The 25,522-nt window shown below is 39.3% G+C and overlaps 1 protein-coding gene across 3 annotated transcripts in view; it reads left to right on the top strand.

The window, feature by feature from the left end:
- The first annotated feature begins 10,993 nt into the window (after positions 1–10,993).
- FOXN3 (forkhead box N3) overlaps positions 10,994–25,522 on the top strand; it is a 177,493-nt gene continuing 162,964 nt past the window's right edge. For 2 of the 3 annotated variants that reach the window (XM_032232809.1, XM_032232800.1), the window contains exons 1-2: positions 10,994–11,675; positions 16,066–16,622. In XM_032232809.1, coding sequence (XP_032088700.1) covers positions 16,080–16,622 — 543 coding nt within the window. In that variant the 5' untranslated portion in view covers positions 10,994–11,675; positions 16,066–16,079. The remainder of the gene's footprint in view (positions 11,676–16,065; positions 16,623–25,522) is intronic. The other variant, XM_032232816.1, reaches the window with a different exon arrangement.

Raw genomic sequence — 25,522 nt, 5'->3', positions numbered from 1 at the left:
CTCTTCTAATAAGGTGGAGATAGCATCCAGCCCTGGCCCTTCTTTTGACTGTTCCTTGTTTTTACGGGTCTGTTTTTTCATTCTAATTTCAGATGTTTGTATTGACATATTGGTGGTGGTTTTTTTCATTGAATCACTAAACTTGAAATTTGTTTGGATAACACATGGAATCTGTCTTTTTTTCTCTTCGCCGGAAACTGGGTGGTACCACTCATGGAGGCGGGTTATATAGTGGTTAATTAATTAGTATTCAGACTCAGTCCAATCAGAGCATGGACAGTATCAACCCATGCATGGATGCTATTTCCACCTTATTAGAAGAGGCATATCAGGTAAGATACCAATGCCCTTTTTCTCTTGAAAGAGCTGAACTGCTCTAAGAAGTCCTCCTGGCTTCATATCAATTGTTGGTTTGGCAGGTGGAAACTGTGGCCAAGAAAGCCTTGCCATAAATCTGGTATAGCACCTGGTGGTGGTTCCATTCCAAGTGGTAGACATCAGGCTGGTATACCACTAGGAGAGAGCAGACATTATAAAAGTAATTCATGTATTCATCAACTGGCTAAACTACTGCAGATGTCAGACATTCAAGGTATATCAGATTGGGATCCAGGCTCACATAGTTTAGAATTACTACTGTAAAGTTATAGTAACCAAATCTTGTGAGTCTGAATGCACTTTGCTCCTCTCTCTATCTCTGTGAGAACCCAGGAGGAGCTTCACCAAGACATTAATTTAATTTAAACCTGTTTTTAACCTTAAAGTACTATATGCCTTGATACTAAGGTACCTTCAGAACTATATGCTTCAACAAGAATGAATTATCTGAATAAAAATTACTTGTCCCCAACTATCATGAAATTAGAGGGCTGAGGCCAGAAGAAAGTGGCCATTATTTTCTGGGAAGTCAGATTAAGCTTAGAGTTATCCTTTAAGAAACAAGTTTTAAAAATTCTACTACAAGGGATGTCAGCCTTCCCTGGTACACCAGCAAAGAAACCTGACCAAATGAGGTACATTGATTTTATTGTAAAGCTACATTAACAGAATCCTGCAAGTCTGAAAGTGCAAATTTCCTTTTACTTAGCAATAGCAATAGCAATAGCAGTTAGACTTATATACCGCTTCATAGGTCTTTCAGCCCTCTCTAAGCGGTTTACAGAGTCAGCATATTGTCCCCAACAACAATCCGGGTCCTCATTTTACCCACCTCGGAAGGATGGAAGGCTGAGTCAACCCTGAGCCGGTGAGATTTGAACAGCCGAACTGCAGAACTGCAGTCAGCTGAAGTAGCCTGCAGGGCTGCATTTAACCACTGCGCCACCTCGGCTCTGCATTTAACCACTGCGCCACCACTTCCAACTACTTGCTCCATTAGGATGGGTCCTTCAGTTTCTTTCTCTCATTGTTTTAACAGCAAGCTTTTGCCCCTCCTGTCTGATTGTTTTCTAGTCAGCATTTCTTCTCCCCTTTCCTCAAGGTCACCCATGCATTCCATTATATCTGAGACCACACCAAATTGATGGTTTTTTTTAATTTTGAGTACCCAAAAATCACCTAGGTCCTAGGTTGCTATAGAAATGTAATAAATAAATGAGATGTTTATATTTATCCAATTAGATTATTTGTTCTAATTTTTTATTACATTGTGATGATTACATTCTGGTTGTTTTATGTTCATGTTTGCAATCATTCTTGTACATCACTGAGTTGTATAAATGCAGTGGTTTAGAAATCTATTAATATATCACAAATTAAAGATGAGAGGGGTAATTTTTCTTTCAGGCCAGCACTCAAGTCAAGAGTGAATCACATGTAGTCCTTGAATCAATTTCTTGTATCCTTCAACCTAATTTCAAAATTTCTCTGCAAAAGATCCATTCAGATCTTTTATAAGTGTCCTCTCTTTATCCCTGCTTTTTAAAAGGAAAAGCTGTCATCTGGGGGGGGGGGAGAGAAATATGGGGGGGGGAGTCCTACCAACTTTGGCATGATGCAAGTAATACCCATATATACGTCTAGATGGTTTGCAAATATTTAAGTACAGCAAAAGCAAAATCTGCTTTTGTCCTAAAATGTTAAGTCCTAAAATGTTAAGAGAGGTATAGCCTCTAGTACCTAGTAGGGTTTTCTGTAGTCCTCTGTGTCTCTCCCAAATGCTTCCAAAAATATTGTAATTATCTGTAACAAAATTTGATGAGATTCAGTGGTATGAACAAGGCGCTCTCTCTCTCGCTCTCTCTCTCTCTCCCCCTCCCTCCCTCCCTCCCTCCCTCCCTCCCTCCTTCCCCCCATACAGATTATCCTTTGGGGTGACTAAATATGTTCAGATTGGGACTAAATCCTGTCTGGAAAAGGTCTTCAAAATAATCTTCAGCCCTACTTGCATTAGCCTTATCCATACAGCAACCCAAATAGATTATCCCTGAGGGAAAATAGTGCTAGACTTGTTTGGTCTTGGGGTGAATGTACCTGTGACGCAGCTGGAGGAATTGCAAATCTGACTAATTAATAATTTATGGTCGTACTGGATCACTCCCATTTCATTACTGCATCTTACGTTTTCTTTAGGCTGCCTTTCATATATAAGGAATCATGAAGGTGATATTTTTGCCAAATGTAATTGTTGCTCAGAGACACGAGCAAATTACAGTATGCAGTATTCCTACTAAAACAAAAAGCATTACAACTCTGAAAAAAAGTAAGAGGTATTAAAAAGGTTTACAGCATGGCATTGCACGTTGTCTCTTTATTTTTATTCCAATATTTGTCTGAGGCTATATATCAATGATTTGATATAAATAGTCATGTGATACAGAAAGTATATTTGAAGATGAGTATTTCCTGTCAGTTCATATCTTCCCTTCTAAAGAGCTAATGAATGCCTTCCTATCCTAGTTCACATTGACTATGTTTTTTTTTGGGGGGGGGGTGTTTTTGTTTGTTTTCTGCGAAGGTGCCCCTTTCCCAATATGGCCAGTTTCAGACACCCTTTGTCTATTGCCATCTATGTGACAGAAACCACTCTTATAAGGAAATTTAAATAGAGCAGGTTTTGCCAGAAATGTCTTGATTATCTCAAATAATTGTCATAAAAATATACAGCTAATGGAAAATATCACCAGAATGAAATGACAGGTTAGAATGTGTATCCTGCGATTCCAGAAATAGATATCACAGTACTGTGTACAATGTGTACATCTATCCTAGATCTATATACTTTTGATGTAAGACTTATTCCAGGTTTGGAACAAAATATACAAGGCTTAAGTGCTAGTCATAGTACTTTTGCTTCAACAGGCTCTGTCAACAAAAGATTAAATTCTAATTTTTGTTAATGAAAAATAAACAAAGTATTTCATAAGTCGGCTTAGGAAAGAGACGGGTTTCTGGCTGCACATTCTTATATACGTGCTTTATTCAGCCAAACAATATGAATCCTCATTGTGGAGTGTTAAAATATTCTAGGTTGACTCCAATTGTGTTCATTCACTAGTGAATGGCACAATAGGCTTACCTCCTTTATATGAGTAGTTAGTTTACACTCTGCTGCTAGATTCACCAATATACTGCTCATAAGAATGCTAACATGCTCCTGGATGTCTTCTTAATATTCAGCTGGTTCCTTGCTTATTTGTGTTTTTATAGTTAAATGAAACTACATAACTAAAAAAAGAAAAGAAAAGTGAATTCTATAAAACAAAGGAATGGCTTCCATCACCATCATCCTTACTTCCAAGAATAACTCAGGATATTAATTATAGTCCATAGTCCATATGTTTAGTTAGTCCATAGGTTTTGCTAGACAGTGAAAGTGATGAATGGCTGCAGCACAACATCTACATTTGGAAATGTGACCCCCATCAATAAGCTATATATGGACAATAAGAAAGACTGCCAAGTTTCCATTCAACTGAGAGCTTCTTATCTAGATCAGGTTGGGGTCAACTGCCAAGGGAATGATCTTACTTGGTTATTTCACTGAATATTTTTAATATTTCAGTACACTATTATTTTATCTTATTTTATTTGATATGGTCATTATGCTAATCAATAATCACTTGAAAATGTGCCATCCAGAAAAAAAAGAATAGAGTACACTTTAGCAAGACTTTTGCAAAGACAGTGGATTCCAGAACAATATATTAAGCTATGATTTCATTGAGGATATGCTTGTCCTGTTTATCTTTAAGAGACAAGGGTGTGGGTGTTCGTGTGTGGGTGTTTGCTACAGTGGAATAATATGACTACCTGTTTGCATTAAGAAAAGAGACATTTCTCCATTCAAAATAATTTATCAAAATTCAATCTAGTTACCATTGTACCTGAATCAGGTGGCTGGTATCCCATATGTTTCAGAGGAAATGACAAAGCGAGAACTTGTTCATAATTGAGTTCTTGGCAAAATCTCTGTGTAGGCAAATGTTGTGTCATAAATCTCTGTGTTTTGGCTGTTATTGTTGTTGCTGTTTTGCTTTTTCCACTTTGCTACTATTTGTGTGTATTTTCTCCATCATTCATGAGTCAATATATTCTTGATTAGGTCTGTAATGTTTACTGACAGTCTGCCACAAGTATGTAATTTTAGGGCAAAGTGTACAGCTTTTCATTCTAAGTGGGAAGACATGTAACTAGACTAGCAATATTCATCTAAGTAGGTTGTAGGAGACCATTATATAAAACACTTCACAGCTTCTTTACTGCATGAAAATCATTTTATAATGGACAAATTGCAGACATATAATTTGTTTTTTATGATAGTTGGTAACCTTTTGGGTGCTAGCTAAGGATCTGCTATGATATTTTTTCCCATAAATTTAAGTCTTTGTAAATTTTGCTTTCATTATCTTGTGTAAATAATAAATCAAATGAACCTTCAAAGAAAGCATTAAGGTGATTGAATAATTTTGGTTATATGCTATACATCAGACAGTGAAGGTGCAATTGCAAATAATTCTTACTAGAAAGAAAAAAGGAAGACCTGTGTGGATACAGGATTGATTGATAATGTGCCATCAAGTAATTGTCAAAACTCAGCAATCACGTAGACTTTTTTTTTCAGGACAATCTGCCCCTGAGCTGGTTTTTCAGGTTTTCCAATGGTGCACTCATCACCACTATAAGTGACTCTATCCACCTTGCTGCTGATCATCCTTTTCTTTTCTTTTCTTTTTCTTTCCTTCCACTTTCCAAAATATTAGAAGCTTTTCCAGATAGCTAGATCTTTGTACAATGTGTCTGAAGTAGGATAAATTGGAGCCTGGTAATTTGTCCCTTGAGTGATAATCTTGATTTGTTCAATGATCCATTGGTTTGTTTTCTTGGCTCTTCACGGTATTCTCAAGAATCTTCTCCAACACCACCAATCTTCAGAAATGTCAATACTCTTCCCACCTTACTTCTTGAAAACTTAACTTTTACTTTCATAGATTGTGACTAATTCTCATCTTTGCAAATATAGATGCATCACAACACTTGAATATTTTTTCCAATGACCTTGTAGCTTCTCTATCAAGTGCTAGTCTGCAGCATATTTGTTGATAGCTTGTTTCTTTTCTGTTGGTGGTTGATTCTAAAAGGGAGAAGCTATCTACCCTTTTGATATCTTCATTGTCAATTATAAGTTGGCTGGTTGCTCAACCTGTTATTATTAATTTGGTCTTCTTTATATTTAATTTTAGTTCCAGTTTTTTCAGTGTGCTTTTTGACTTTTAGTACTAGGGCTTATAAATCTTCTGCATTCTCAGCTATCAGGTTATTGTAATTAGTACTTTACAGGTTATTCTCCAGTTTTAAAACCATGCTCATCTTTTTCCAATCTGCTCTCCTTAATATATATTCAGAATACAGGTGAATAAATAAGGGGAGTATATGCAGTCTAGTCACATAGCTTTACTAACCTGGAGCCAGTTTGTTTCGCTATGTATTGTATATACTATAGCTTCCTGACATGTATATAAATTTCTCATGAGGACAATGAGATTTGCTTGGTTAAAATCTTTCCTGTTTCTTCTTCTATTGCTTGCCATTATTCAGTGGGTATTCCATCAGTTCCTATAACCTTCCAACTTGTTAATGATCAGAGTACTGAAGTAACTTCAATCTGATATGAGAAAAAAGAATGTGAAGGTTAATATGTGTTTCATATTGCTGCTTACAGTAATGCAATTGTATATTCTAGAAAAGAAATTGTATACTCTAGAAAAGAATATACAATTTTGCAATCAAGTTATCTTTCAGGTTCTGTCTTGTATTAATAAGCGATATAAATGGCATGAAAAGGCATCAATATGCATCTAAGTATTTTGTCAGAAAGTATTCCTTGGCAAAGTTATGTTAAGCATAATTTAAGTGAATGCTTTAATGAATTAAGTTGTGTAAAAATAAATATTATGTCTTCCGGGCAGAGGGGGGGAAATCTTTATTTGTATGTAAGACGAAAGCTTGATATGGGTTGAAAGGACAGAATGAAATCAAGTATGATATCCAAAGACAATTGCTTTAGATCAGATTTCCCCAACGTTTCTGGCTTTGCAGACCAGTGAGCGGGGGAGCAAGGGGGGTAGTTCATGTGATTGGCCAGCAAGCATGTGTGTGCAGCTCCATTTAGGTGAAGGACATGCACGTGTGCATGCCATTCACTTAAATACAGCATGCATGCGTATGCGCACACTTGCTGCTCTCATAAGTGAGGATGCACATGTGGGCTGTCATGGGCCACAGAAATGGCCCTTTAGTGGGCTGCAGCCCACAAGTTGGGGACTCCTGATTTAGATAATCAATTATGAACATGGGACTAATGTCAGCAATTGGAATATTGAGGATGTCATTCTTAATCATAATTTACCACAGAAGCCTCATTGACTCTAGTTTACCCATACATAATCTAAGCTACAGTGTGTTTAATCATTTACTGAATAATCCAGAATTGACTGGGTTATCAACAAATTGAAAGAAAACCAAACAAACCACAATAGAGCTTTGCATGATATGCAAACTTATTTACTGTGACATAACTTCCAAGTAATCATTCTAAGATCAGTCTGACTCATAACTCATGTAGGACTCTTTCTGCTGTTGCTTTATTTAGCTTTAGAATTTTCCTCTCATCTCATTAAAATTAAATATCAATTTTGCCTCGAATATCAAATGGCATAAAACCTTATTTACCACAGGAACATTTCACTTTTAAGTCTTCTAGCTAAACATTTTTTTAAATATACATCCAAACATTCCCGAAGAGTTCCTGTTTATTGCCACTGAAAACAGTGGTTGCTACATTGACCTACATGTGTGTGTGTGTGTTTTAGCCACTTGACTTTTGACATCAGTCGCAAACAGAGAATGTCTCATCGCTTGTTGACTTACCTACTTATCTCATTCTGAAAGACCTCTCAGAATGCTTTGAGTATATGTGTTTCTGTGGGTTGGGTTAGCATTTGGTAACTTGGGTTGTATTTTAAAAACAGCAAAATGGCCATGAGATAAGCGTTGTTTGACTTACTAATTCAAGGTCTGCTTTAGTTTTAGATAAACAGGCATGGTTGCAGGGTAAGCAAGGATAAAAGAAAAATGGCATTTTGCTTTATAGGGGTCATATTTTTAATTACTCATTCCTTTCATAAGTAGGTTACAAGAATTCACTGGATATATTAAGCTGGCTTTGGGTACCGGTAGTTCTTATAAATATCAATAATTCAGTTCAGCTACTGTGCTGGACATATACACCATGTGATTCATAGGGAGTTCCATCTTAACATTATTAGTCATACAACTGAGAAGGAAAGCAAATGATACTTAATGTATACTCACAGACCTATTCAAAAGGGTTCCAAAGGAAGACACTGTCTCTGGATTACTCTGATTGTTATCATATGTTACTATTTATTTGGGTAATTTAGAAACTTAAATGCTGCAACGATTTTAAATGTGGTGATTCATTTTAACAATGAAATGTATTAGTTATATCCATTTATGCAAAAGCCTCTGAAAAATAATGATTTGCAGAAGTATGTTTGTATGAAAGTTACTTACCTTAATATGAAGAAACAAAAATGCATGGATTCAATGGGAAGCCTAGCTAATCCAGCAATCTGTTGCCTTCTGGAAGCCTCTAAATAGGACCTGAAGAACAGCACTGTCCTGCTTTGTTTCCCAAGCAAATCATATCCATAAACTCATTTGATTCCTGCACCACATCAGCTACACTGTAGTTTGTTTAATTCTGGCAATGTGTTATCAGAATTGAGACACTGTAATTTATGATTATCTTGTTGTGAAGCTCATTTTGATGTATAGTTCGCTCAATAAAATATAATTAAATAAACCATTGTTTAGAATGCTTTTGAACTTTGCCACTGCTCCAATAAGATAAAGCTAAAGGTTGCCCTCGCACATATGTGGTAGTCGTTCCCGACTCTAGGCGGCGGTGTTCATCTCCGTTTCAAAGCCGAGGAGACAGCGCTGTCCAAAGACGTCTCTATGGTCATGTGGCCGGCATGACTAAATGCGAAAGGCGCATGGAACACTGTTACCTTCCCACCAAGGTAGTCCCTATTTTTCTACTTGCATTTTTTACATGCTTTCAAACTGCTAGGTTGGCAGAAGCTGAGACAAGTAATGGAAACTCACTCCGTTATATGGTGATAGGGATTCAAACCACTGAACTGCCAATTTTTCTGATTGACAAGCTCAGGGTCTTAGCCATTAAACTACTGCGTTAATACTGCTCTAATACTGAAGGACAAAACACAGTCTTCATGACTGGTAGCTAATGATAACCTTATCATTTATAAATTTCTCTGTTTATTGAGTCAATTGAGAATGTCTTTCTTTGATTATATACATGACACAATTCATACTAGGCTTAATTATGCTATTAAAGTAAATGAACATAAAATTTACTTGGGAATTAGTTCCACTGCATCCAATGCTTTTTACTCTCAGATGAGTATTAAGATTATACAGTCCCATTCCTGATGCAGATAGCATCTGGTTCCAACTCCATAATTTTTCTTTTGGATTATGCTATTGCTGCAAAGAGCAGTCATACCATACCAGCTGCTTTGAGGAATTATGGATAGGTGCCATGTGAGTATCCCATGTACTCCAAAATACTCTTTTATCTTTAAATCAAAAGGGTTATGCCTATAACTTCATTGAGCAGGGGCTTACAGATCAAATTGCTTGTCAGCAAGTTATGAATATATGTGAATAAGAATTCCAACTTGAAATTATATATACAGACAGTCCTTAATATACAACCATTTGTTTAACAAGCGTTCAGAGTGAGTTACAACCTGTTACAACTGTCCCACCCACCCCCAAAAGCACAGGATTGTGAATTGGGCACTTGGCAACCGGCTTCCAATGTGATCAGTTGCAATGTCCTGCAGCCACATAATTATGATTTGGACCTTCCCAGTAAAGTCAATGAGGGAAGCAGATTCATTTAACAACTACACAATTCATTTAACGGCTACAGTAAATGATCATAAAATTGGGTGGTTGTGTAATGACTCACTTAATGAGTGCATTGCTTAATGACTAAAATTCCAATCCAAACTATGGTTATAAATTGAGGACTACCCGTATGTGGGGGTATTTTTGGCTTAGAGAAGAGACATTAGGTTTTATCCCAAAATATTGCTGACCAGTGGTTGAATAGTTTGTTGTTTGAAGTTCAGTGTGTGGAACAAAACTGATGTCAGATTTTAGGCACTGTTTGAGAAATGCAGCAATCATCAATGTTATCTATTGTACTTTTGCTACATAATGGATACCATTTGAATTGTGCCCTTAAAACATCAGATTATATTGCTGAGTAATATTGAAAAAAGTTAAAATTGTTTTTGTAAGAACAAAATGTACACACAAAAAGAAAATGAAACTTGGACCTATATGTATACATCTATGTATAGATTATATGTACAGCTAAGCATTTATAGGACCAAGTTTTATTTCCTTTTTTCACTAGTTCCTGGTTTTCCATTGTAGTGTTTTTTCAGTCCATTTTTCACATCTTTTTAGTCAAAGCAAAACAACAACAACCATGATATATAAGCCATCTTTGATTTTTTTCCCCAATGACAATCTGTCACAAGATCTCTATTTGCCCTTGCATTTACATGAGGCCAACCTGGGTGCCTCCTTGATTTCAATCACTTTCATTTCAGTGATCAGGGATTCTGATAGAGACCAAAACAACTTGAACCATGTGACCACTTATAGTTTATGGTAATATCCGAGTTTATAAATTGTGTTGAACCCAACCCAAACAAACCATACTACAGTTTGGAGAGATTGTGAGCCTGTCTCTGACTTTTTGATCTTCCAACTGGCCACTTTACACACCTAATGAAGAAAAGCAGTAAAGTAAGTGTCATAGTGTCCCACTGGCACATGGAACACCACCAACTAGCCAGCTACATTTTAATCTGACTGTGCAAACTTTACGATTCTCTATATCAATCAATGTCAACATTGGGCAAACATTTTTACACTAACCAAGGGTAAGACTGTCTGGTGGGCAGAGCAACTGCGTTCAGATACAGCTTGTTCCCAGTTCAATTCCTAGAATTATTGCCTGTATCCCTATTAGTTTTACTTAATTAGGAGAGCGATCTAGTGAATTCATGGGGACTTACTTCAGAATTGAATTGACCCCTCAGGAAGTGTTGTCTTTTAAGATGCCTCCCCACCCACCCACTCAACTCTCCCCCTGCGTGCGGCTTTTCGTTAAGCAGCGGCGAGCAGGTGCTATCTCGTAGTTGCAGTTTTGGAAAGGCAAAACAGTCCATATATTTTTTTAATTATTATTTTTTTAACGCGGAAGGGTGGCGCTCTCTCTCTCTCTCTCTCTCACACACACATCCTGAAGTGACTTTCAGGCTCACCCACATACCACGTAGGCTGGTGGGGAGGGGAAAGAAAAAGGGAGAAGCCAGTCAGAGCAACCGGAGGAGGAGGGCATGTGCAGCGTTTGGGACTCTCCAAGTGGTGGAAGGAGAGGCCGAAGGAGGCGGCAGCCTGAGAATTTCTGAGGGCTCACACAGGCCTCTCTGGCTGGGCAGCGGGGAGAAGCGAGAGCCAGGGAACGCGCGCGCGTGGGTGGAAACGCCGACCTAACCCCGCGCTTGTCTCGCAATTAGGGTCGTGGAGCAATAAAGCCCCCCCTCTTTTCTTCTAACCCCCCCTCTCACCCACCCACCTCCGCTAGCCCTGCCTTCTCCTTCCCTCCGTGGCGGCTAGTCTCTGCTGGCCCTGCCCACGTTTCCCTCTTTCCCTCCCCCCCGCGGTCATGTGTTGCCTTTTTTTTGTTGTTTGCAGTGGAAACAATTTCGCCGCCTTCTAGCACCTCCGACCCAAACCGCTACTCGCTCAGACGGGGGGGGTTGGAGGGAGTGGGGGGGAGAGGAAAGGAAGGGGAGACGACGGCTGGAGCGTTGAGGCGAAGCAAAGAGGGGCGGCGGGGTGGAGGGGGGTGAAACTGCAGTAGGGTCCCATGCTCGCCTCGGATTTCCTTTTCGGCTCTGGGCTCCCCTCGCTCTTTCCCTTCGGCCACATTGTTGGCTTCAGGCTGGGGGAGGAAGCAATGCCATGTTCAATCGGATGAAAAGTTTGCATAATGATCAAGGGAAAGGCGGCAGGGAAAATCTAGAACTCACCCAGGACAGGTAAGTTTAGATTTTTTTTTTTAAACATACGTGTGTGTGTGTGCGTGTGCGCGCGTGTAATATATATGGTTGGGGCGTTTTGTCTTCTGCTTTCTGGGTAGACACTCTTTTCATTTCAATCGTAATTCCTTCGCTGGGAAGATTGCGTAAGATTCTCTGCATTGGAATCGAAAGAAGAAGGGGGGCAAAAAAAAAAGCACAAGGGAGACGAGAAAAAGGTGAATTGGGCGCAAGACGCAGTAAAATCAGTTCGGAATGTCTAAAAACAACTTCCTGTTCGTCTTGGAAATAAGGGGATGTAAATTCTCTCTTCGTCAGGTGAAGCGGGTCGAGCCGAGTTTGCAGGCACAAACGTAATTTTGTTATCAGAACTAAAGCAGCAAATAAGGACCTTTGACGAAAGAGTTGGCATTGTGTTTTAAAGTTGGGGGGGGAGAGTTTGAGGACGAACTCAACCTTTACAACATTTGTAATAATCATTTTTTTGCGACAGTGATAGCTTCCAGTTGCTTCCTGTAGTTTGGGGGAGCATTTCTCTCAAGTTTTAAAATCCCATCGTTGTTTTTTTTTTAACAAGTAGAATGAGCTTCAGCATTAAAACATCACGTTTTTGAAATGATTTTTACAAAAAGAGATCATAAGCTTTTTTGGGAGGGGGCGCATATATATGATGGCGTGGTGTAAAAAAAGATAGGCCGATGCAAAAGGTTTTAAGATATCTGTCCAGCATTGTAGGTATGTTCGCTGCAAATGGCACTGTATAGACATAAAGTGCAGTTTTCTAGTCGCCTAGCAACGCTATTGATTGATTTGAATCCCAACCAATCAGCGGCCTCCTTCTCCCCTTCAAATGTTTTTGACAAGTACAGTCAGTAGGGAGTGTAGGCAAAGTGCAGTCTCCCTGACTGCTCTCTTCTTCACTTAAAAATATCGGCCCGTTTTATTATTTCTTTAAATATACACCCACTCAAATGTAGCTTTCAAATATATGTCACTGCATAGATGTAAGTTATTTGGAGAAAGGATAGTAATTAGTAATTCTTCCTTTTTGTGTATTGTGTCAGTTTTACAACTCTGAATATTAAAAACAGTGGCTCTGCTCAAGCAGCAAAACGTTCATATTGCACACACTGGTGTCAAATTCTGAGGGCATCTGGTAGAGTTACCTCTTTACAAAATATTTGTTGCTAATTTGTATATAATTGTTTGGTTAGAATTCTTCAGCCTCCATGTATATTGTTAATTAGAAATTGCAGGCAGGTTATTCCTTTGAGATGGAGTTCAGCTGAGGAAAACTCAGCTGTGTTTCTAAAACTTATTTTGCAGTATACTTTTTTCATGTAAATCTAAACTAGAATGTCTCTTTTCCATAATTCATCTTAAGTTATGAAATTGTCTGCTATTGTTTCAACTGAAATGCTGCAAACATGTTCTCGAAACTGTACAGTTAGGTCTACACTACTCTGGGTACACTAGAAATACTTAAGCATTTCTTTTGCATCACTTCTGGAAACTTTTCCTTGGGCACACGAAAGAGGCAGTTGTAGTTTCCAAGCTGTTGATGTTGAAATGTATATGGTATAATGCACATTTTTTAAAAAAAAATCTCTCCTTCAGCCATGCACAACATTTCTCATTAATTTATATTTTTCAATGATTATGATTAGAATCCATGAGACATTTCCAGCATGATCAAAAGTGTGTCCTGTGGCATTCAGTGGCTTTTACTCTGCATAAATATAAATAAAACCACATGTTTAAAACATGTAGTAAAGTGGTTGTGGCTATTAATCCAAACATAAATTGTTTGGTGGGTTATAATTTTAATTAACTCAGAGCATGTTGAAAACCATGAAGTTGACCCAGTATCTATAGAATTGGAAAGAGTTGCCAGTCTAACATAAGCTTTTAGAAAGAAGTCCCTAGTTTTTGTGTGAAAATTGATGGTATTATATAGTCCTTTGGGAGAATGCTGGCAAGTAAGCAAATTAAACTGAAAGAGAGCAGCATGTTGTCATAGCAACAGAGCAATTAAATTATGTTGTCAGCCATGATATAATTTTCCTATTTAAAAGCTTGCTCATGGGATATAAGTTCTCTGTACTGAATGCATTTGGCTACATTGCTTTCAACTAAAGGTGGCGAGATTAATGTTTTAGGGATACACGTTGCAGTAATCTCCCTTACTTCTTCAGTCCTTCCATAACAGTGTCTTCACTAGGCAGCATTTCTTCACACTGAAACAGCATTGTGAAGAAAAACAGCATTGAAAACCCTTATTAAGCAATGTTTACGGGTATTCTCACTACTTCCCCCCCTTCTTTCAAATGAGAGATATGTAGCTTCCAATTTTGTAATTTTCAAGAACATTTTAATCACATTTTTGTTAATTGTTGAACTTTGTTTTAAGTGTTATCAATACATTTTCTCATTAGTAGCAATGATATGGTATAGATTCACTTAACTTTTTTCAATTATTTTAATATTTTCCTTCAGCTTCATTTTTATTCAACCTTTATCTCCAAGAGTCTTGGTTTTTTGTGTTTTTTCTTCAACTCACCTTAATGACCTCTTATGTAATTATATTTTTTAATGTTTGAAACATCTTAACAAATCAAGCCTTTTACATAGGTTTTTGACATGTCATATTAAATTATTGTGAAGTGTTTCAAATAATTTTGCATTTTAAAAAAATAAACTGCTGAGTGTTGTTTAAGCTCAAAATCTTCCCCAAAGTGTATCTCCTAAGAAGTTTTAGAAATGGTATATGCTGAAGACATTACATTGAGGAAAGCCTGGTTATATGTTTGATGAGTTTATATAAAAATGTTGCATGCATTATATAGGGACTAACCATTTAAATCTTCTTGTAATGCACTAACACTATATTAATAAAATATGCTGATCATAATTGTAATTGATAAAGGAAAATATTCTAGAAAAGTTGCACAAAGGTAAAGCCTTCCTTGAATGAAGCTCAGATATGAAACTAATTGATAACTCTTTTGTCAATAATACAGAAAAGTTTTGATATTGCTTCTGTAGATTGATTTTTTCAGTGTCCACATGCAACTTTAGGTTTTATAGTTGGTCTCCTATTATTTTAATTTAGAGATCCTATATAGTGAAGTTTGAACATGCTTGAACTTTGATTATATTTGTGGTATACTTGTCAAACTGCCAAAAGAGACCAGTGTCATGGAATTTTGCATGTGGCATAACACAAGCAACTTAGCCTATACTTTATTTATCTTACTATAAACCTGTATGTAAAAACCTTGATTGGCCAAAGCCATGATGTGGCATGGTATCTTGGGGATGACAATGACAATAACATATGGAATACTGATTGAAGATAGATGAAATAATGAATAATTATTAATCAACTTGTTTCAGATAAAGGGTAAACGGTTTAAGATATGGCTTTGATTGCTTAATCTTGATAGCAGAATTCAGGTTTAATTAATGTTTTTAATACTTTCTCAAATATTTCTCTAAAATATCACATAGTCAGGCTATTTATTTGTACACATTTTCTAGTTTTGGTGCCTTTTGCTTTTTAAAATGTAACATAGCCTGATCTATTTTTGCATACTATTCTCTGAGCCCAGTATAGCAACAACAGTATCTACTCATCTGTGTATGACATCACTATTCATGCTTTCTTCTAAGTCACGCTTGTCACATTCATTGTTTACTGTAATTTCAGCTAAATTTGTCATTGTGGGGCTGAATTCTTTTTCTGTATATGCATCTTTTCTCTGCTTCTCTAACTTGTATTTAAATCACTAAAACTTAATACTGAATGCATATCACAAATTTTATTGCAATTTCTTTGGGAAGCTGAGTGAATGCTTAGTTGTAAATGTGTGTGTGTGTGTGTGTGTGTAAACATGGAGTTTTGCTTGTTTGTGTGTTTAGCCAAAGTTACAGAGGCTATAATTATAATGTGGCTGTGTTCACATTGGAAATGAAACAGCTGAAATTAACATGAAGCAACTGGTCTTAAGCTCTCAATTTTCTATGCTTATTACAAACAATAACCGTTATTATGACCAGTGATATTGGAGTCCATATGATGTGCTAGTTTGGGAGAAAGTACAATTGATAGCATTTGCTTATTTCTCAAGTTCATGGATAAAGCATGATGATTTTTAAAAGGGTTTAAAAATCAACCTATTTTTGTTGTTCATAGGCAGAAAAATTAATGTATTTCAAAAATACAATAATGTTTATTGCAAAAATTAAAATTCCATTGTTGTGTGGGAGGATGCATAGCCACTAGGCTTTTTAAAAGTCCCTAATGCAGACTAGGAAAAGTTGCTTGAATGTCATTTTCTTTTTATCTACCTAACCCTTTTTTGTGTAAAATTTGGATTTATTTTATTAGGAGCCTCCGACTAAATGGGTCCAGTTATGCCTCCTAGTAAGAAGCCAGAGGGCTCGGGAATTACCATTTCCAGTGGACTGAGTCAGTGTTACACAGATGGTGACCTATCAAAAACTCTACAAGATGAGGAGGACTTAGACTTTTCTTTGCCTACTCTTCGACTGGAAAAAGATCCTATAGAAGATGAAGAACTTACTAATTTGAATTGGTTACATGAGAGTAAGAACTTGCTGAAAAGTTTTGGGGACTCGGTCTTAAGAAGTGTTAGCCCAGTTCAAGACCTGGATGATGATACCCCTCCATCTCCTGCTCATGCTGACATGCCCTATGATGCCAAGCAGAACCCTAACTGTAAACCACCTTATTCATTTAGCTGCCTCATATTTATGGCCATTGAGGACTCTCCAAACAAGCGGCTTCCTGTGAAGGATATATACAACTGGATTTTGGAACACTTCCCTTATTTTGCAAATGCTCCTACTGGATGGAAAAATTCTGTGAGGCATAATCTGTCATTAAATAAATGTTTTAAGAAAGTGGACAAAGACAGAAGTCAGGTGAGGCTGAAATAATGTCTGTAAAATCCATTTAGTCTTCTAATCTTTATTACTACTTTGGGGTTTGGGATGGCTTTTTTCTAGTTAAAATGGATCAAGCAGTCCTATGTTTTCTCTTTCCCCTCTCTCAGTATTGCTCCATGCAGTTGAAGAAATAGTATTTGATCTCAAGTGGTTCATTCATAAAACATTGCATTTTTTGTCTAGACATCTGTAAGATATTGTATAAATATATAGTATGCATTTTAAAATTCCATGTTATATATATCTGTACGATACCAATATAGGTTATTTTGTTTTACTGGTGATTTTTAGTCATACCAGGTGCATGTAATCACATAGAATGAGTTGAATACTATGCTTGGCTTTTTATACGTCTGTGCAATTTTAGCTTCTCTTCCACTTTAATTGAATGTGAAGAAATTGATTTCTTATGTGTCTAGTGTTGCATGCGCAGACCTTTGCAGTCTTTCAGTTTTCTGTTTATTACAAAACAGTAATTTTATTGTATTTCCATTAATATTTTATATTAATATTTCATTTATAACCATTTGCTGTAACTTTGGTTTATTTTGGGTTGCTTCCATGCAAGGAATTGGTGAGATCTGTATCTTAAATTCAGTGAAATTCACAGATTGACCCATGGGGAAAAAAAAAATCTAGGAATCAAAGACTATGTTTTTTGCTTGCTTAAATTTGGACTGAGTATTTGAACTGAGGAAAAGTGAAAGTCTTAAGTTTTGAAAAAAAAACCTGTGAGTTAAGATAAATAGCTTATATACAGATTTTCCATCCAGGATTGCATTTTACAGAATATTTTTCCATGGACTTAGTCTTTCTGGTCAGTATTTTATCACTGGCAGCAGATCGGCAGGTTTAAGCACCTGCTGCCTAATAGTTTGCACTAAAGAAGCAAAAATTGAATGTAGGACCATCTTTATATCAAGCTTGTTCTCTCTGATTGGAGAATGATCTCTTGCCATTGCTTTAGTTGTTGAATTATATCATCTAGCCTTTTATTGAATCTGTTATGATCTAAATCTTCTTGTAGCTGTTTCTAAGACAAACCAGTATTTCTATTAGATAGTATCTCTTGTTGATAAAATGTGGAAGCTGAGATTAAGAGTGATTTGAGGAATGTTTGTATCTTGCACAGCTGTGTTAGAAGCAACACATGGATGATATTTGTGCAATACACTAGGTGTTACTATGATTGATGCCTCCTTTCTATCAAATCTAATGTATTTTCGACTTTCTGTGACACACAGCAGTTAAAAGTTTTAAAGTGCATTGTATTAAGATCAATAACATTTGCTTAAAATCAAAAGCAGTTTATATATTTATATATATAAACTGCTTTTGTGCTGATATATAAATAAAGGGAGACTAGTATAGATCTATTTCAAGCTATTTAGCTCTCATCAGCTAGCCATACCCTTACTGGGATTTGAACCTGTGCTGTATTACATATTAGGCAGTTGTGTTAGCCACTAATGGCTTTCTGTCTGGTCGGTCTCCTGGGGTGAGCGGATAGACACAGAAAGGAAGCAGTATGCTTCCTCCCATATTTGGGCATACCAGGGGTTGTGACACAATTATATATATTGTGTGTATACATATATACACATACATTTTTCTTTCTCCAAAATGCTAGTAAAATGTAAATAACCTAGTGAGTTATTGTTAACCCTGTTTGAGGAAAAGATATTCAACAGGCTGAAGCAAATGTAGATTATTTTGAACATTCTGTTGGGTGTGTGTGTGTGTCTGTGTATGTGTGTAAATATCAGAAGAAAGGAATAATGTTAAGTATAACACGTTACTTTTCAGATGTTTTTCTTCAACCATTTTGCTGTTGACTTTCTATATTCTTGTCCCACTTTCCTTTGGGATCAAGCAACCAGATACTCTTATTTCTGTTGTGTTAATGTCTCTTCCAGCTGTTTGTAGTCTCCTACAAACTGATGAAGGTTTTTAAAATGTGATATTAAGTTATAAGTGGAGTGGATGTAGTGCCTTAAAAATCAAGGTGATTTAGTCATGATATGAATTGTTAGGAAAAAATAAAGAATACATTTAAATCAAGATTCTAGTTTGCACTTTCAATATTTCTTTTAAAAGATTCATTGCAGTTGCTAGCTCTGTTTTGATTGTTTTTACATCTAAATAAAAAGACATACTCTGGTTATGTTCACATGTTACATGTTACACTGAAGTAAACTGAACCAAAAACTAATCAACCATATCTTAGCCTAATATCCAAAAATAGGACAAATTCATTTGTTATCAAGTTTTAGAAAACCGAAATGAGTTAAACTATGGTTAGGTTAACCAGTATAAAATATATTGTACAAATGTATATCCTCTATGTTAAAAAAAGCATGCAGTTAGTCTGTGACTCATAACCAAAATCTGGGCTCCATTATGGTTGTTAAGTTGTCATAATAGTAAGTTGAGGCATCATGTGATTGAACTGAATTTTATGACTCTTTTTATGATGTTCGTAAAGCAATTCACTGTTGGTAAGTGGTTAAGTGAATCACATCATTGGGGGAATCCAGCATATTCAATGGGTACTTTTTGTCAATTTCTGCTGGAAAATGGCAAAAAGTCTCAAATTGTGTCACATGACTGTTGGTTGCTATAGTCAGTTGTAAATGTGTACAGTTGCTAAGCACCTAAATGCAGTCATGTGATGTGGGTTTGTGTCTGATAGTCACTTTCAAGGATAGGCAATAAATAACTTTTGAAATCCAGCCTAACTTTGAATGGTCATGCTGCAACTATAAGTTGAGGACTATCTAGCTGTACAACACATTCCATATAGATAGTGTTATTTAGGCCATGAAACAGTTCTGTTTCTCCAAGGGATGGGAATGGTTGAACTACAAGTTCAAGGATTCTCAGCAACATTGTCTTTGTTAGATGGGATATGAGTTTGCGGACTTCTAGTTAAACTCAAATATAAGGTATTGGCTTGGGAACATTATGTTACACTCAACTTACATCAACAAATAATGTATTCATTTTTAGGCCAAGCATTTAGATTTTCTTTTTTTTTTAAATGCTATTAGTTACTACAGTGCTAAGGTGCTAGTAATCCCAGTTCATAAATTGAAGACCAAACAAATTGCAGAGCTCATTTAATTAGCATTCATGAAATAAGAATGTATGGCCTCAGTGACATATGCCTTGATACTTTTACATTACCAATGTTTGTCTTTTTACTAAGCCTTGAAAAATACTTTGGAAGAAAAGTCTTTTTTTGGATTTCTTGTACTTATGTAAGTTTACGAATCTGATAATTTTAACTACACTTTACTGTAAAATAATACTATTGAGCTTGGTTCACAGACTCCATTTTGAAGAGATGATCAGTCATTGCTTTACTTGTGCCCAGAACTATCAATCTTGTTTGCTTAACTCTTCAGATGGTAGGCAGAATAGAAATATTCTAATTTCTAATTCTAAATAGAAATTTACAACAGTTTGTTTAGCAAACATTTGAAGTTACAATGACATTGAAAACGTTCCCCCATGGTCATATGATCAGTACTTGGATGCTTGGCAACTGGTTCATATTTATGACATTTGCAGTGTCCCAGGATCATGACCTTTTGCAACCTTTTGCAACCTTTTGACAAAGTCCATGGGGAAGCCAGATTCATGTAACAACTATGTTACTAACTTGAGGACTGCAGTGATTCACTTAACAAATGTTTCAGGAAAAATGGAGCAAAACTCACTTAACAAATGTCTCGCTTAGCAACTTGAATTTTGGGCTCAGTTGTGATTGTAAGTCGAGGACTATCTATACTATGTTTGAATGATTCCATTATGAAGTCTAATTTCCATGATGTTATAATGGATGTAAGATGTTATACAACCTTATCTTATGCATTTACGTTGTCTTTGAATATTCTTCTGTTAGTCATTGTGTGAAAAGGTAATTGAGAAAAATAAAAAAGTAACAATTTTATGAAATCCTTCCTTATGAGTAAAATTTACATAGACACAACAGATGCCACTGGATTTTACACTGGATTTTCCTTTACTTTTTTTATATACTTCTTGACTTTTATAACATTTGTAGTAGTGAAATGGTTAAAAATCTTTTTATGCAAAGTTGTTATTTCCCTAACTGCCTTGTTTTATTTTTGTTGTGAAGTGTAATTTGAAAACAGGTTTATCTTTATTCAGAATTTGAGCCATGTAATTCCTAAAATAGAAGCTTATAATTTGATTTTGGCATGTCTAAAGATTTTTTTAACATGCAATTCAAAACTTTTCTAAAATAATAATAATAAAGCAAAACTTAGCCTGGATTAAGTTATACATAACACCCCAAATCTCTTTAGCATTTGAATTTTTTTCTTTTCTTTTAAGCTTTTTATTTTTTTGACAGTTCAGACTCAGTTTTGTTCAACTGAAACTTTTCAGTAATTTAATGTTCTGTTGAAATTCATTAGAACTTTCTGTTTCATAAAGAGCAAATTGAGGTACACAAAAATTAAATGGGAAACATGCTCATTTAATTTAAACTTCTCTTTATAATTTGTCTTATTATCCTGAGTATCTGTATTTGTATGCACTTTGACGGCTATATAACATTTGGGATGCTGCAAGAGCTGGTGCAGCGAGGAGCTTCTTTTTTAAAGCAAACTACAAAATGGCTTTCATTAACTTTGATTTTCAGAGAATAGGATATTTTTCCAGAGGAGGGAGAGGGAGTGGTCATGTGTGGGTTTTATCTTAGCCTGATTGGTCCAAAGACTGAGAGCAAAGCTTTAAATACTGGTGCCTTCCAATCCTGGCCCCAGATTCTCTCAGTCTTTGGTCCAAACACTGGTAGAGAAATATTGATAGGATTTCTTGTTCTTTGCAATCTGGTTTCTATTTGGCTAAATTGGGCACTTTAAAGGGTTCTCCCAAATTCCAAATTGTGCAGCTGCGGCCCCAAGGGACAGTTATCTGCCTTGGGCGGTTGGGGAGAGCCCTGTGGGGCGTTCTGCCTCCCCCCCCGTGGGCCTGGAGCCTTAGCCCTATCCCCGGGGGTGCGGGGGTGCCAGCTCCTTTATCGGTGGCTGCAGCGGCGGCTGCACGGGCCATAAAGCCTCGGACTGCAGCAGCGGCGCCACGAGGCGCCTTCGAGCCGCCCGTGGAGCACGGGGGGCTGGAGGGCAATTCTAGACCTCAAGCGCCTGAACAGGTTTCTAGTGTACAGGTGATTCAAAATGTCCTCCCTCAAATCTATCCTTCAGGACATCAGAAAGGGGGACTTCCTGGCCTCCGTGGACCTCACGGAGGCCTATCTTCACATTCCTATTCTGCCCGCTCACCGCAGGTTTTTGAGGTTCTCGCACGGGTCCCGCCACTACCATGAGCCAAGGTGGCGCAGTGGTTAAATGCAGCACTGCAGGCTACTGCTAGATCAGCAGGTCAGCGGTTCAAATCTCACCGGCTCAGGGTTGACTCAGCCTTCCATCCTTCCGAGGTGGGTAAAATGAGGACCCAGATTGTTGGGGGCAATATGCTGACTCTCTGTAAACCGCTTAGAGAGGCCTGAAAGGCCTATGAAGCGGTATATAAGTCTACTGCTATTGCTATTGCTATTGCTACCAGTACAGAGCTCTTCCCTTCGAGCTGGCCTCGGCTCCCCAGACCTTCACGAAGGTTCTGGCGGCCCTGGCGGCTCATCTATGGTCCGTTCCGGTTTGGCTCCAATGTTATTTAGATGATGTCTTGGTTCAGGCGGGGTCCCTGCCTCGGGCCGTCTTGGATCTTCGGCTCACCATCCGGAGCCTTCAAACCCTGGGCTTTTCGGTGAACTTCGCCAAGAGCCATCTTTCCCCCTCCACCCGCATTCTCCAGCTGGGGACAGTCATAGACTCCATGTCGGGGGTGGTGTGTCTGTCTCAGGAACGGCAGGACAGCCTTCGTCGACTGACGAAAAGCGTTCACGGAAGGCGGTTCACTTCCATCCTCTCTCTATCGCAGTTATTGGGCAAGATGGTCTCTTGCATCGGGATTGTCCCGTGGGCCAGGCTTCATCTCAGGCCCCTCCAGTGGGAGCCCATCCCCTTTGAGAGGGGACGATTGAGCAATTCTCTTCGGACTCTCCATCTCCCGGCGGGGGTCCGGACTTCTCTGGCGTGGTAGCTTTCCCCGGCCATTCAGCGGGGCTGCTGCTTCTGGGAGCCGGACAGGGTGACCATCACCACAGACGCGAGTCTGTTCGGGTGGGGGGCCCTGGTGGGCTCTCGGATAGCGCAAGGCAGGTGGATGGCCTTGGACCTCCGCCACAACATAAATTGGCTGGAGCTGAAGGCAGCACGGCTAGCTCTGCATCACTTTCAGCCCTCGGTGAAGGGGCGTCATATGCTCCTCCTGATGGACAATGTGGCCACCAAGGCCCACATCAATCGTCAAGGGGGAACCCACTCGCAGGCTCTCTGGTTGGAGGCCCTCTGTCTGGGCTCCTGGGCAGAGAGACACCTGCTGTCCCTAGTGTCGGAGCACATCTCCGGACTCTCCAGTGTCCAGGCGGATTGGCTGAGTCGGGCGACTCTGGACAATGGCGAGTGGCAGCTCCACCCATCGCTGTTTCGAAGGATCTGCCAAAGGTTCTGGTCTCCTCGGGTGGATCTGTTTGCGTCGCCTGCGAACTCCCAGCTTCCATGGTTTTTCACCCGTTTCCAGTCCAGGTCGGCAGAGGGCACAGACGCCCTCAGGAGCCGGTGGCCCCCGGGCTTTATGCTTCCCCTCCCATTTCCCTCATCCTGGGAACCGTCAGGAAGGTGGTGGCGGAGGGAGCCCTGGTCATCATGGTGGCCCCGTACTGCCCAGGAGGCCCTGGTTTGCGGACCTGGTACAGCTGGCGGTGGGCCCCCCATGGAGGATTCCGCGGGGGGAGGTAGTCCTGCTGCAGGGGGCTCTGGTTCACCCGGAGCCCCAGTGGCTCCATCTGACCTCCTGGTTCTTGAACGGCAGCTTCTGAGGGAGGCTCATCTGTCCTCCGGGGTCATTCATACCATCGAGGCGGCTCAGCGACCGTCGATGACCCGCATTTATAATTCAACCTGGACGGCCTTTGTCCGGTGGTGTTCGCCTAGGGGCATTTATCCCAATAAGGCCACCATTCCTAACGTCTTGGATTTCCTTCAGAAACGTCTTGAGGACGGGCTTTCGCAGAATACTTTGTGCCACCAGGTGGCAGCTCTGCCTTCAGTCCTGGGGGAGGGGGTCTTCTTCCCTTTCCCAGTTCCCCCTGATCAAGCTTTTCCTTAAGGGGGCGGCTAATCTCAGGCCTCCCCCCGTTCACAGGTTCCCCACATGGGATCTTCCCCTGGTGCTCAAGGTTCTGACGGGGGCCCCGTTCGAGCCTCTCCGGTCTGTTCATTTACATTTCTTGTCGCTGAAAGTGGCTTTCCTGGTGGCGATTACATCCGCCCGACGTATCTCTGAGCTGGGTGCCCTGTCTTATAGGGACGATCTTTGTCACTTTCACCAGGACAGGGTGGTGCTTTGTCTGGACCCGGCCTTCGTCCCGAAGGTGAATACCCCCTTTCATAGGGCTCAGGAGATCGTCCTGCCCGACTTTTGCCCGGGTCCATCCAATGACAGGGAACGACTCTGGCATCGGTTGGATGTCCGCCGCGCTCTGCAGATTTACCTCCGGTGGACCGAGGGGGTCCATAGGTCGGAGGCCTTGTTTGTTTCCTTCCAGCCGGGGACGCTGGAGTCTAGGATGTCTTCGGCTACCATTGGCCGTTGGCTGCGTCAGGCCATTGTGGAGGCTTACGGGGCTTCAGGTCGGCCAGCCCCATCAGGGATCACGGCCCATTCTACGGCCCATCGGGGATCACGGCCCATTCTACCTCGGCGGCGTGGGCCAAAAGGGCCCCGTTTGAGGACATCTGTCGTGCGGCCACTTGGCTTCCCCGACATCTTTCATCTCACATTATCGTCTGGATGCTTTCGCGTCTGCGGATGCGTCCTTCGGTCGGAGAGTCTTGCAGGGGGTGGCGGCCGAGGCTCCCCTTGGGCCCTAGTGGCTCCTGTTCTCCCTCCCTGGGACCTTAGCTTCGGTATGTCCCACACGTGACCACTCCCTCCCCCTCCTCTGGAAAAAGGACGTTGGTCTTACCTGAACGTCTATTTTCAGAGTGGGGGAGGGAGTGGTCACGACCCGCCCTGGGTTGTGTTCGTTGGGGCCAAGGGGAGGGCCCGGGCGTTCCCGGGGTTTGTTGTGGTTGTTTTCTTGTTGTTTCAGTTATACCGTTCGACTTCGAGAATCTGGGCCAGGATTGGAAGGCACCAGTATTTAAAGCTTTGCTCTCAGTCTTTGGACCAATCAGGCTAAGATAAAACCCACACGTGACCACTCCCACCCCCACTCTGAAAATAGACGTTCAGGTAAGACCAACGTCCTTTCTGCTTGTGTTTTTCCTGTTAGATTTGTTCCAAAGAGTTTAAGGAAATTTCCAGTAGAACAGAGGTGGGAGGCAAGCTATAGCAGAAAGGAAAAATTTCTAGAATCAAGAACATCCCCCCTTCCTTGCTCAAGAATCTTTTATTTATCCTTTGTCAATCCTGATGTTTGATCCAAATATTTTAAGAAACTCTAAGAATATTGATTTGCCCTTTTGATATATTTGAGTGCAACAAGTTATATTAAACCTAAGGTTTAGCTTTACTGGGATAGGCAGAACTGTTAAAGTGAACAGGCTATGAGAGTTTTTAAATTGTATATAGATTCAGTTTTTACTTAAACAGCAAGAAAAAAATCTTACAGAACTGATCTGGAAGGGAAAACAGATTGAATTGCAAATAGCAAAAGTTACAAAAGAAAAGTAAGTGGATAAGCATATGAATAAGTTTGGTCTACCATGAATTAAGAC

This window comes from Thamnophis elegans, chromosome 1 (assembly GCF_009769535.1).
Source record: "Thamnophis elegans isolate rThaEle1 chromosome 1, rThaEle1.pri, whole genome shotgun sequence".
Classification (NCBI taxonomy): Eukaryota; Metazoa; Chordata; class Lepidosauria; order Squamata; family Colubridae; genus Thamnophis; species Thamnophis elegans.
This window is presented reverse-complemented; position numbering and strand designations above follow the sequence as displayed.